The following is a 14,771-nucleotide window of genomic DNA, read 5'->3' as shown; positions in this document are numbered from 1 at the left end:
TTTTATGCTGGAGCTCATTCATTGATCAATGGATTTTTCCTCGTATAAATCCTTGTGTTCATTGTCATTTCCTTTTGATAATTGTTCATACATTTGTTCATCTAATCAAGCACTCAACCTCACAAAAATCAGATTTGGTTACATTATCCTTGTTGTGATTTTTGACGAAAACATTGAGGATCCTTCATGTTATTCCAAAACAATTTTCTTTCCATTTGGATCTGTGACTTTTATTTCTTGACCAGCCATGTTTGTGGGAATGATTTTAACCAAATCAGAATCATTTCAACATTGGTCATTTTTGCGAAAACCTATGCCAAATTTCACATTGTTTTTGATCTGTTTTTCCAACATCAACTCATAACCTTTGCAGGATTCTACCCATTTTTCACAAGTGATTTGGGTAGACTCAAGCTCCTTTTTACAACTATGATATTTTTCTTTCATAGCTTAGATTTGATCCTTGGTTATGCTTGATTCATGTTTGAGACTGCTGATTTCACATTCTTTTTCAAACAGTTTTGATTTTAACCCTTTTGCATGTTTTTCAAACTGTATTTCTTCATCGAAGATCTTGTTCCTAAGGTTTTCATTCACCTCTTTAATGTAAGCAAAAGCAATGATACATTTGTCTAAACATAAGTCTTTAAGGACTTGAGGTGATACCTTAGCAGCAGCCATCATGGCACAATCACATTCTCCTTCACATACACTGGACTCCCATGGGTCTGACAGAGGTTCCATCAGTTCTTCACTAACCTCTTCTTCTAAAACAAATGTTTTAACATTATCACCTACCACATCAGACTTGGACTCCACTTCCTCAAATTCAACCCCTTCTTGTATTGTCTCTAGTGCCATAAAACAAAAATCAGGTTTCTTTTCTAAATTGGCAAATAGGGTAAAATTTCCATCTGTAAGTTCATAAGGTAAGCTGCTCCAATCAACAAAGCCTTATGTGAAAAAGCTTTGTTGACTGGTTGCTACCTGAGCAGATGTTTGTGCAGCTTGTGGTACAGGTTGCACTTGAACCTGAGGGGCTGGGGCTTACACATACTGTATCTGAGGAACAGGGGTTGTGACATGTTGTACTGGAATAGTGTTTACAGGGTGTGCAAAGTAAGCAGTGCTTTGCATGTGTGGTGTAGGGGTATATTGGGAATAATGGACAGTGTTTTGAGTGTTTTGAGGTTTAGGATTTGGATGTGTAACAATAGGACCACTGTTTTTGCTCCTACATTCTCTAGCAAAATGGCCTAACCTATTACACTTGGAACACTTGATTTTTGATTTATCCAACCCAACTTTCAATCCCCCATGCAACCCTGGAAATTTTCTGCCAGTTCTTTTGTAAAATTTGATAGCTCTAACACCTAGCAATGCAAGTTGGTGCAAAATGTCCATTTCTTCCAAATCAGTTGGGTCAAAGTGTTGAAGATCATTTAACTCAAAAGATAAGTTGTCAGAAACTTGGTTTCCCCATTTGCTGCAAAAGCATAATTGGGTGAGTAAGAATCAGAGTTAAACCCCCCACCAGATGTTATGTCAATAAAATGATCATAACTCTGATCCTTACTTCCACCAGAGGTTTCTTCTTGACCAAAAAGTGATGTGCTACCAAAAGCATAGTCATCAGCAACTTTTCCTGACTCTTGTAGCTTCTTTTTCTGGTTAAGCTCTCTCTCTTAAGTGAGGAGCTTACCATGAAGCTGAGTCAAACTCCTAACATCTACTATTTGCCTAAGTACTGTCACATTGATAAAATCTGTTGAGCAACATCTGTTTGAGCTTTAACCTCTGTTGAGCCATAGCAGACCTTTAGTTTCTTCAGTCTTTATCTTCATCAGCAGAGCATGATCAGACCTTTGCTTCAACAGACTTTGTCTTCAAGCAGAGGTTCACTTTGGCAGACCTTTGTATCAACAGACTTTGTCTTCATCAGACGTTTCTCTTTGGCAAACTTTGGCTTTAGCATACTTTTGGAGTAGCAGATGTTGATGCTTTTGTCATTGGGGGAGCAGATCTTCAAAGCACTGTTATTGGTAATCAGATGTTGTAGATTATTTTGGCTTTCCAATCATCTGTTCTTTTGGCGGGGTCCACATGATCCAACAGGACTGGCTCGGTTCGTCACTGTATCGCTATTTCAAATACAACTCCGTATTTAATAAATTTTATATCGAATTTTTGAGAAAAAATAAATAAATCATAACGCATCAAAGAATTTAGTTTTTATTAAAAAGGTAACGAATGAAAATTATAAGAAAAATATAAAATTATCAAGTTAAAGGCATACATTGATATAGTATAAGGGTGAAATTGAACTTAAAAAGTTAAAAAAATCAAGTCATTTGATGCAGCCACGTATTTAGTTTTTATAAAAAGAAGCTAAGGAACAGAATTATACGAGTAAAGTAAAACTACTTGGTTAAAGACGTATATTATTTATAATATAAAGTGTGTAATGGTAGTTAGAGAAAAGAAGAAATAAAGAAAGTCAAATTATAGCACATGACGTTATAGACTATTGGCATCTTATGGGTGGAATAAGACTTAGTGATTATGGGGGTTCTGGTTTCGATTTTCACAAAGGGGGTTTTTCCAGATTTATTGGATTTTCTCCAGAATTGGTGTATATGGATTATTGCCTAGTGGAGATGGATATGATAAGGTGGTTCCGCTCATGGCATGATGATACTCCAATGATCCGTCAGTGATCCAAATTTGCCATAGCAATGTGCGTAAATAAACCGTACATCTATATCGACAATTTACCCTCACATCAACAATACACATACACCAAATTAACATGTACTTGTTAATAACTTCCATATTATTATGACGTTCAAAATGTACTTGTTAATAACTTCCATATTATTATGACGTTCAAAAGGTTGGCTTCACCACCGACCAACCCAGACACCAAATTACCAATCATACCTAATTTCCTACCATAACAACATGAAATAATTGATTTCCTATTTACGAAAAAAAAACAATAAAAGAATTTACGAAAAAAAACAATAAAAGAATCTTAAAAAAAAAAGTAAAAAACACTTCAAATGCGGCCGGCCCCGAGGGACTAAAAATGCCAACACCCCCAAGCTTTTATTAAATAAAATACATGGGACCCACCTCTAGTTTGACCCAGCAATTTACATTTCTTTATTCCCCAAATTATTATATTTTATTTTATTTATTTTTTTAAACATCATAAATATATAGAGAAAAATGCCCGGATAGTCCCTGTGGTTTCGTATTTTTTCACCTATAGTCCCCAACTTTCTAAAACTACCTGAATAGTCCCCAACTTTTCATTTTTTGTTCTCGGATAGTCCCTGGGTCTAACTTCAGTTTGTTTTCTCTGTTAAGTGGGTGTGAAATGACCAATTTACCCTTTCCTTTAAAAGGCCAAACCACAGGGACTATCCGGGCATCTTCTTCAATTTAGAGAAAAACCCCACCACCACCACACTTCATCTTCAACCTCCACCCACCATCACCCTCCTCCACCCTCCACCGTCACCGCCACAACAGTCACTCTCCACCTATAAACAAAATATCATTTTAGAGAAACAAAATATCACCACCTATAAACACAAGATAAATTGTAATTCGCAAGTATTCGTTTGGTTAACAAAAATGAAAGTTTATCACATACAGGTAAAAGAGATGTCTTGGACAGCTTATTAATAAGAGACAACCAGACAGATTTTTCAGAAACTCTGGAGCCCCAATTGTTATTTCCTTGGTAGGCTCGACCGGTACCAACAAAGTTCTGGGGAGCGGTTTGTTTGTTTGGTTTGCCTCTTGCAAAACTAGTGTTGGGTTTTTGAGTATGAAGAGGTGCAGGTGGTGTGGTCAACGTTTTTCTCTTATGGGCATCTTTAGCAGCTCTCAGACCCTGTGATATAAATTTCTCCTGTTCACAGATTTTGTACACTTCTCCAGAATAAAAAAGGCAGTGCTCTAGTGGGACAGGCCTTTTTGTAGTCCTGTCAAATAAATAAATAAATAATCTGATATACACGGGTGTGCATGACTAGAAGAATTCTTATAAAAACTTACCCAGTAACACGGATTTGCTTTTGTTTCGTCCTACCAATCCAATCGGCAAATTCTATTGTATTAGGTACCTGCAAATACAATAACAAAGATTAATAATGTCCCCCAACTGAAAAGTTTCTACTTCTTAATGAGATATTCAATGTGTATATGTAGAAGAAAGAAAGAATTACCGTGGCAGAGAGGAGAACAAAATTGATATGCCTTGGGAGCATTATGATCACCTCTTCCCAAACAACACCTCTTCATTTTAGAGAAACATATCATTTGGTGGAGAGTGACTGTGGCGGTGACGGTGGAGGGTGGAGGAGGGTGATGGTGGGTGGAGGTTGAAGATGAAGTGTGGTGGTGGTGGTGGAGGTTTTCTCTAAAAATGAAGAAGATGCCCGGATAGTCCCTGTGGTTTGGCCTTTTAAAGGAAAGGGTAAATTGGTCATTTCACACCCACTTAACAGAGAAAACAAACTGAAGTTAGACCCAGGGACTATCCGGGAACAAAAAATGAAAAGTTGGGGACTATTCAGGTAGTTTTAGAAAGTTGGGGACTATAGGTGAAAAAATGCGAAACCACAGGGACTATCCGGGCATTTTTCTCAAATATATATTTATTAATTTATTCCCCAAATTAAATATCCCAACTACATACATGTGCACAAACAAGTACACACAACCAATCTCCCCTCTCACTTTCCCCAAAATCTCAATCTCCACCACCATGGACTCGCCGGAAAACCCCACCGGCAAGTCTCCCCGGTCACTCCAAGGCCCCCGTCCGGCACCTCTCCGGGTCCACAAAGACTCCCACAAGATCCGCAAACCACCAGTAGCCCCACCACAACACCACCACCACCACCAACAACCACCACCCCACCACCACCAACAACAACAACAACAACTCCGGCCACCGGTCATCATCTACACCGTCTCCCCAAAGGTAATCCACACAAACCCAAATGAATTCATGACTCTAGTCCAACGTTTGACCGGCCCATCAGCTCCATCTCCGGTGGGCTCGTCTTTCCCCGCCTTCGACAGCGCCGCCGCCGTGGACGGCGGCGCTGTGTCGCCGGCGGCAAGATTTGCATCGATAGAGAGGGCGGTGAAGTCGCCGGAAGGGAGAAAGACGGCGGCGGTGGGTGACGTGGCGGCGGTGGAAGGGGTGGAGATGAGTTATTTCCCCGGAATATTGTCGCCGGCGCCGGGATCGCTGCCGCCGATTCCGGCGAACTTTTTTTCGCCGTTGAGTAATGATTTTTTTAGTGGATTAATAAGCCCTGGTTTGCATAACAATAGTTTTGTTGCAAGTCCTACAAATCTTTTGTCTTCTCGTATAGTTTCACCTACAACACCAAACTTTGATCTTTTTACTAGTTTGTTTGACTTGTAATATGCAATGTGATTGCTTTGTTAGGGTTCATAGTTGCCTTTGTTGATCAATGGGTAGGTAGGGGTAGAATTGGAATTTTGTAATTAGTAATTTATTTTTGTTTTTGTGTAGAGAAATTGATATGGGAAACTTTGAGTTGACTTTTAGAGTACATTCATTATACATGTATCTTTTTTTTAGTATTCTCCTTTCATTTTTTTAGTTGTTTGAAATTTGAATCGATTTTTTTTTTTTTTGATTGATTTGGAGTATATAGAATGATGGATTGAAATATCTGGCTGACGGTTTAGAGGTTAGATCTTGATTGCTTTGTAAACAGTGAAATTGAATCATTTCTAGATATTTTAGCTAGTTAGATTGATTGTCTAGCTGTTTTAAAACTTGCTAACCATCAACCTGAACTGGTTTTAGATCATGTGTAGTGATCAAGCTGTATAAGATTGTGGGGTATGGGGCTTGGGTTGGGGCGTGGGTTGGGTGAAAACGCTCAAGTCACCACTCCGGGTGGTCTTGGGTTTGGGCGTGGCCCCATTGGCGTGGGATTTAGCCCGGGCGTGGGGCGGGGCTACCCACATGACATGGTGAAACCTTATTGGCCAAAAGCACTAGCCACGCCACCCCAGCCACGCCCCACCATACCCCTTTGAAATTGGCTTTTGGTCTTGGGTGCCCCGTACTCAACGTGTCGCACCATGCCCCCAACCCACGCCCCACCATACCCCACGGTCTAAGACCCCATAAAAGGGTTATGTGATAAGTGACAAAATGTGTAAGAGAGGTGGTTATATAACTTAATGTATGTAGTGGAAATAGGGTTATATAACCCCTTCAATATATGTATAATCATCCCGGGGTATATATATGTGTGAGAGAGAGCAACCAAGATGGTCACGTTATAATTATCGCGGGGTAAAAAACTTTTGCCCATAGCGCCTGAGGGGGTGGTGTACCCCTGTGCTATGGGGCTTTATATTGAAAATTGGCACCATGTAGCGCTCCACAGGTGGCCTTAGAAGGTTTGGCCAGTGGACACCGGCAACAATGTCTGTTTGTTTTGCCATTTTTTAAAGTATGGTTACCTTGTAATTTCCTTCAAAACCGTTTGAAGGATGTAAACATCCGTGAAGTATACATTAATAAGTTATTAGTTATTAGGGGAAATTTCGCTTTTCGTCTTTTATGTTTGTATCGAATTGCAGTGGATGGTCTTTAACTTCAATAATTACAGTCACAGTCCTTTATTTGTAAAACTCATTACACCCTACGTCCTTTAATCCTAACTTGGTTAAAATATTCAGTTAAGTATAACATGTGCCTTGCACATGAGGGTAAATTTGTCTTTTACAGTCTTAAAGGACTATTTATGCAATAAATATGGTTTGCTTTTTAACCAAGTTATGATTATAGGACGTAGGGTATATTGGGTTTTACAAATAAAGGACTGTGATTGTAATTGTTGAAGTTAAAGGTCATTCATTGCAATCCGATACAAACATAAAGGACGAAAAGTGTAATTTATCCAAGTTATTATTATTATTATCATGGCTTGTAACATGTAATTCCATTGAGTTTGGGTGCCATTGATCCTATGTGTTTGGACGGGGTGAAATGTGAAAAAAAATGTTGTCACCTCACTATAAGGAGTGATTTCACATTTTACACGCACGTATGTTATGAAAATGTGAAATGTGAGAGTTTTTGTTTTGCCTTTTTAAAAGAGTGCGAGGTGTATGAAAGAAATTGGTCAGTCGAAGAAGTGATTTGGGAGGTCAGCCATCTCGCGCCAAAGGGTAGTGTTCAACTGGTTATATGCACGCTCCACTGTGGCACATCATATGTGGGTAGATATAACAATGATAATTGATTGATACGAGTAAAGAAGCATTCATATATGGGTTTTCATTTTCTTCGTTCTCTTACCTACTTTTTGTTAGTATTTAATGCCCTATAGGCCATATTGGTTGCAAAGGGCGTGTATAATTCCTACAGTCCTGCTTCATATTTTATACTTTAAAACTTAGTAAAGGGATAGACTTTATGAAGGAAAAAAGTGATACTTAGATTTTGATTATTTTTACAAAAAAAAGGGGAAAAAATTAGTTAAAAACACAAATGTATACTTTTTGTCATTATTGTTATTTGTTTTTTTTTTTAAACCAAATAAAAATAATCACACATTACGTTTAGTTCTATCTTAATTGTTTGATAATAAAAAGAGGGTTATTAAGTATAAGGGTGAACGGAGTGGGGGCGGTAAACCCACTCGGTACCGTCCCCCCTCCACTGCCAACCATTTTTACCGATCAAGATTACCGAATTGGGGGGTGTTTTCGGTGAAGGTTCACCGATTCGGTGAAGAGAGGGAAAGGGGGAGAGAGAGGGTGTGTGGTGGGGTCCATTTATTCTCAACCAATTGCACATTTTTCCTTTTTTTAATAGTTTACCTAAATCCAATTAGGTAAACCACCGCCAACGTTTTTTAGCATTAGATAAACAATTGACATAGCGCTATGTGATTGGGTGAATTGGGAGTTTACCTATTCCATTAGGTAACCGAATCAAAAAGAAGAAAAAAAATCGGTTTTTGGTTTTTGGAAAATGTTCGGTATATTATTTATGGTTTTTGTGGCCATGTTATTGGGCTGATAGATGAACTTATAATCTTATATGAACTTGAACACTGTTTAAAACCCTCCAAAATATATCAACCACATGAACCTGAACTTGATCACACATATTCACGGTTGACATGAAAGCAACTAATTTAACCTGAAATTTTATATCATATTCTTTTACGTATTAAGTTACAATTATATAACTTAAGTACAAATGTTAAAAAAAATAATTACGTTAAACTACAAAATCTCTGCCCATTTATAGTTAACTTCAGAGTTTTATAGTTAACTATAAAACCTATGCCCTTTTCTTAAATAAGTTAAACGGGTCAACCCATCCGTTAGACTTGCTCGAATATGACAATTTAACTGAACATGTTTGTGAATTCACTTTAAAACTGATCCAAACCGATTGAAACTAAATTCAAATCCTATATTTGATGTTAGATTCATAATATGTTTTCACCAAATTCAAACCATGTCCAAACTTACCTATAAAATCTAAGAAGTTATCAAATATGAAATAATTTAGTGAGAAAAAAGGCCCAAATTTACGACCAAACAAAATCTACTACATAAATCTCAACTTTACATGTTAAAATAAACCATAGGAGTAGGAGACGAAGTTTCCGCGTAATCACAAACAACACCTAACCGGGTTTCTAATACCCGTATTTAACTCTCCTCCAACTCGAGTTAAGTCGTGGCTCAACAAGTTAACTCATTTGTTTTCCATGTTAATGATTTTGTATTTTTCTTTCAATAATAAAAGCATTGAATAACAAATTAACATATAATGAAATGCGGTAATTTGTATGAGCCAAATCATCTCAAGTTTTATACGAACGACATATCTTTGGCTCGGAAATTATATTTTTGAGTGACTAGATTGGAACACTCCTAAAACTTGATTACTGGCAATCTGTATAAGTCGTGAACGGGCTGTAGCTATGAACTATGTCAACCGCTCTTATTGGAGGCAAACCACTTACCAATTCCAATAAAAAACTTGAGATAGAAGCTCAATTCAAGTCACAAAAAGAACTCCATTTTGAGCCTAGCAAGCCATCATTCTTAACAGATCTGCCACCGGCCCATAATGGCATAATGTGTGGAGCCAATATCGTGGTTTGTAATCTGTTATATGCTTGTTTACATAATAAAACTTTGGGCTCGTTTCATTCACAAAATTGGACGGAATTTTAATTTAATTTAATTTAATTTTAATTTATTTATTTATTTTAAATTTAAATTTAATATATTTATTTAAATTTAGTTTAATTTAATTTAATTTAATTTAATTTAACAAGGTTTATCACCCTAGCCGCGTTGCGGCGAACTTATTTTATTATTTAGTATGTGTTTACATGTGTTTTGAAATCACTACGAGTGCGTTGCACGCGGAACCAATAACAAAAATAAAAAGAAAATGTAAAAAACAGTAAAAAAATAATCGAAAGAAACTCAACCAAAAAAGTTGTATGTTAATGATGTTGTTCGTATGAAACCCGTGGTCAGCGATGAGCAAATAATACTGGGTACCGGTACCGAATTTCCCTAACCGAAGGATCCTAAGTACCAATTCAGTACCGACTTTTGGCGTTCCTAGTACCGGTTCGCTACCGATTTTTACCTTCATATGCCGGTACCGTAACCGGTATTTTCGGTATCGGTTGCCACCGAGCTCATCCCTACCCCTCAAACTAAAAAAAAATCATTAAAAGTTTAAGAAAATCAAGAAGAAAAAGTTGTACGATACCATTGTTGTTTGTACGGCACATGTGATCAGGGATGAGCAAATGGTATCGTGTAACAGTACCGAATTTCCTGAACTAAAAGATTTTCAAACTTAATCCGGTACCGACTTTTGGCGTTTTCTATATCAGGCTGGTGCCGATTTGTACCTTCATGTACCGATAATGAACACTACCGTACCTGTATTTTCGATACCAGTATTGATTGACACCAAACTTATCCAACTGAGAAAGTAAAGAAAATAATAATAATTGGTATTATTATATTAATATATTATTATTATTATTATTATTATCTCTATCTCTAATAAAAGAACTAGGTTCTTCCACTTGGCACCCCCACATTCCCCCTAAACACATGTCAGCCCCTCCTTCAATTTACTACCTACCGTGTTCAACAAATAAGGTGTCCACGTCTACACGCTGCTGAACCGGGTTTTTTTTTCATTTTCGAACAAACCCTAATACTTCCCCACAGCCGCTCTGATTCCTTCTTCTCTCCTCAACACTCGCGCAACCATTCTTCTTCTCCATCACTCATCCATGGTTCCGGATCTTGACCACACAATTAACAGGTATGGTTTTATTCTATTTTTGTCCATTGTTCTTGATTTTAGCAGTTTGTTGAGTTGATTTTGTTACTGATTATTCTAGATCTGAACACCCCGTATTTCATATTAGGGTTTATTCTTCCATTGTTCATCTCCATCATTCATCCATGGTTGAAGATCTTAACCACGCGATTAACATGTATGGGATTCCTCCTTTTTTTGTTAATTGTTCTTCATTCTAGGTGGTTTTTAACTTGATTTTGTTACTTATTATTGTAGATCTGAACCACCCGTTGATCATATCACGGTTTGTTCAAGCTATCCGTACCGGCGGCTGTTTTCATTTTCCCAATTTTGCATCCTTTTCTGTCTCAGGTTTTATTCTCCCTAAAAAATCTTTTGTTTTTTTAAAAACTTTTATGAAGATTTGAACAACGCGTTTAATAGGTTATGATTTCGTCATGTTTCTGATCACTGCTCTTGATTCTAGGCGTTTGTTGAGTTGATTTTGTTAGTGATTATTGTAGATATGAACCACGCGTATTACAGGTTAGGGTTTCTTCATCTTTTTCATCATTCTTCTCTTTTAGCAGTTTTATGAGTTGTGATTCCATTTTGTTATTCAAACATTTTGTTTTTGGTTGAACATATTAGGGTTTATTCTAAGATCCGAAGTCAAACAACTTGGTCGGCTTCATGTGATTGACACTGTCAGAACTTCAAAGATTAAACCACAATACAAGATAAAATGCAACTTTATTAATAAACTTCTCCGAATAATCAATACAAGAACACTAGTCAGTCATCACAGATTGACAGGCTTTACAGATGAATCAAATGATTAAAACAAGAACAAAGTATTCCTCACGAATGTACGTGTGAGGGATCAGTAGATGTTTAGGGTTTTGAGAAGGAGAAACAATGAGAGGCGGTGCACATGATCCCGAGGCAGAGCCCTCCTTTAATAGCACAGAACATCCAAGCCCACAATCTTAACCAGCCCATCAAGAGATCCAAGCCCAACCGGGTAAACCTCAAAGGAAAGACATAAGCAAACAATAGCAACGGTTATAAAGTTATAATAGGAAATGAATAAGGACCAAAATGGAAAACATTTAAACTGAATAAATTATAATTTTAACATCCCCCCTCAGTTTAAATGTTTAAAACAGATTTGTAAGCCCTAATGACTTACACATTTCGTCATGATTTCTTGGCAGCAACCCTTTTGTAAACATATCAGCAAGTTGAAACTCTGTTTTTATACCGGTTGTCTTGATAATACTGGCAGCTATTTTTTCTCTTAAGAAGAATAGGTCAATCTCGAAATGCTTCGTCTTATCATGAAATACAGGATTGGCAGCTATAGATAAAGCTGCAGTGTTGTCACACGTGAGAGTTACCGGAAGGTCAACTTTGATCTTTAACTCCCTTAAGATATTTAATAGCCACAGAATTTCACATGAAGCACTACACATAGACCTGTACTCAGCTTCCGCCGAGGAACGAGAGACAACACTTTGTTTTTTGCTCTTCCAAGAAACTAAAGAGTTCCCAAGAAAAATACAGAACCCTGTGACAGATCTTCTACTGTCAATGCACTTAGCCCAGTCTGAATCAGCATAGGCAGATAAACTAAACGAATCACTTTGTTTAAACATGATTCCGCAACCAGGTGCATTTTTTAGGTATCTCAGCAGCCTAAAGGCAATCTGAGAGTGAGCTTCGGTTGGCTTATGCATGTATTGGGACAGATAGTGAACAACATAGGCAATGTCAGGACGTGTGTGGGAAAGATAAATAAGTTTCCCAACAAGTTTTTGATATTCAGTAACACTAACTTCTTTTAGCTCTTCATTTTTACTCAATTTAGTCAAAATATGATTTTGTTCTATGGGATAGTTGACCGGTTTACATCCGCTCATCACATATTCATTTAAAAGATCCATACAGTATTTTCTTTGTGTAAGACAAATACCATCTTTGTTGTTAATGACTTCAATACCAAGAAAGTATTTCAAAAAACCAAGATCTTTGATTTGAAATTCCTTTTTTAAGAAGGATTTGACTTTGTTAATTTCATCAGAGTTGTTTCCTGTTAGCAAAATATCGTCCACATAGACTAATAAAACAGTAAACACAGAGTTATCAGACTTAACAAACATAGAATGATCACACTTGGACTGAATAAAGCCAATTTTAACAAGAACTTGAACAAGTTTTTCGTTCCACATGCGAGGAGCCTGCTTTAGGCCATATAGGGACCGTTTTAATTTGCAAACCTTATTTTTGTTATTTAAGTTTAAACCATCAGGAGGGGTCATATAGACATCTTCCTTTAGGTTACCATAAAGGAAGGCATTGTTGACGTCAAGTTGATAAATGGGCCAATTATTTTGCACAGAGAGACTAATAATACATTTGACTGTGACCATTTTGACCACAGGAGAAAATGTCTCCTCAAAGTCTATGCCCTCAATTTGACTAAAGCCTTTGGCCACCAGCCTGGCTTTAAATCTATCTATTTCACCGTTTGATTTGTATTTGACTTTGTAAACCCATTTACTCCCAATGGGTTTCTTTCCATTTGGAAGATCAACAATGTCCCAAGTATCATTACTATATAAAGCAGAGAGTTCATCATTCATTGCATCTATCCACCTTTTATCTTTACATGCTTCTTTATAGTTAATGGGTTCCGAGGTCTTATTTAAGTTGGCAGCAAAGCACATATTTTCACTAGATAGATTCGCATAGTTGACAACCTTATCATAACTATACTTAGCATTTCCAACAATGAAGTCATTGAACCTCTTAGGGGCAGACACATGTCTAGTGGACTTTCTAAGGTTAGATTGGTTACCCTCAGGGAGGACTGATTCATCATGCGTACCACTGGACTCAACCCTCACAGACTCACTTTGAGACTCACTATGGTGCTGAACATTAGCCATGTCAAATGACTGCTGAGCGTCAGCAACATCAACTGACTCATTTGAGCTACTGTGTTGATGTATCTCAGGTACAGAATCAGACAACTCCTTCTCTTCATCATTGGGATTTGTATCACTTGAGGACTCATAGATGTCAAAAAAATTCGAATGATTCAAAAAGTTTGTTTTGTCTAGGTCAGCTTCAGAAAATAGTTTAGTTTTGAAAGGAAAAACAGTTTCATAAAAGCTGACATCTCGTGAGAAGGAGAATGTCCTTTGATCCAAACTCCAGAGTTTGTATCCCTTTTTTAGATTTGAGTAACCCATAAAGACACATCTTTCAGCTCTCTCTTCAAGTTTATCAGTATTAGTTAAAACAGTAAAATAACATAGACATCCAAAGACTTTCAAGTGATCAAGAGAAGGTTTAAACCCATAAAGTAATTCATAAGGGGTTCTACCACCTAAGACAGAAGAGGGAGTCCTGTTAATCAAATAAGCAGCAGTGAGGACACATTCAGACCAGAACCTTAAAGGAATACTAGATTGAAACAATAAAGCCCTTGTAACATTCAGAAGGTGCCTATGTTTTCTTTCAGCAATCCCATTTTGTTGGGGAGTGTAAGTACAAGATGTTTGATGGATAATGCCATGAATTTTAACAAAATTTTCCATTTGAGAGTTAATAAATTCAGACCCATTGTCACTTCTAAAAATTTTGACTTTTGTTTCAAACTGAGTTAAAACAAGATCATAGAAACTTTTAATATTTTCAAACACTTCAGTTTTGGATTTCATTAGGTAGACCCAGACTGATCTGGTGTAGTCGTCTACAATAGTGAGGAAAAATTTATACCCATCAAGACTAGGTCGTTTGTATGGACCCCAAACATCAAGATGAACAAGGTCACCTATCCTTTTGGATTTATGGTCACTTAAAGGAAAAGGAATTCTATGTTGTTTGGCCTTATGACAAGTGTCACATGGTTCAATTTGACCTGTTTCATTTTTAAGATTTAGGACATGTAGGACTTGGTCTGAGGGATGACCAAGTCTGGAATGCCAAAGCTTTATTGTTTCACTCTTATTAAAACAAGCAATAACAGGTATACTAGAGTTACCACAGAAATAGAGCCCATCAGTTTGCCTACCAATCACCAGGTTTTTCTTTAAGGATACATCCTGAATATAACAATTATGTTCGTCAAAAACAACTTTAAGTTTGTTATCTTTAGCAAGTTTGTGCACAGAGATAAGATTCACACAATATTCAGGAACAACAAAGACATCTTTCAAGATCACATCTTCAGACAGTTTAAACATCCTATTTGTTTAACTTTAGCATCAGTCCCATTAGGGTGTTTAATAGTAATATCATACTCAGACACATCAACAAGATTAAACATGTTGTCATTTTTCATAACCATGTGTTGGTTAGCCCCCGAATCAATGATCCATTTTAGCTT

The 14,771-nt window shown here is 37.1% G+C and overlaps 1 protein-coding gene across 1 annotated transcript; it reads left to right on the top strand.

The window, feature by feature from the left end:
• The first annotated feature begins 4,701 nt into the window (after positions 1-4,701).
• LOC110936640 (protein MKS1) lies at positions 4,702-5,634 on the top strand. The gene has a single exon (XM_022179047.2). The coding sequence runs from the start codon at positions 4,712-4,714 to the stop codon at positions 5,450-5,452; it is 741 nt and encodes a 246-aa protein (XP_022034739.1). The 5' UTR covers positions 4,702-4,711; the 3' UTR covers positions 5,453-5,634.
• Positions 5,635-14,771: the final 9,137 nt, after the last annotated feature.

The sequence above is a fragment of the Helianthus annuus genome, chromosome 4, assembly GCF_002127325.2.
Source record: "Helianthus annuus cultivar XRQ/B chromosome 4, HanXRQr2.0-SUNRISE, whole genome shotgun sequence".
Taxonomy (NCBI): domain Eukaryota; kingdom Viridiplantae; phylum Streptophyta; class Magnoliopsida; order Asterales; family Asteraceae; genus Helianthus; species Helianthus annuus.
Note: the sequence above shows the minus strand (reverse complement) of the source record. Positions and strands in the feature narration are given on the sequence as shown.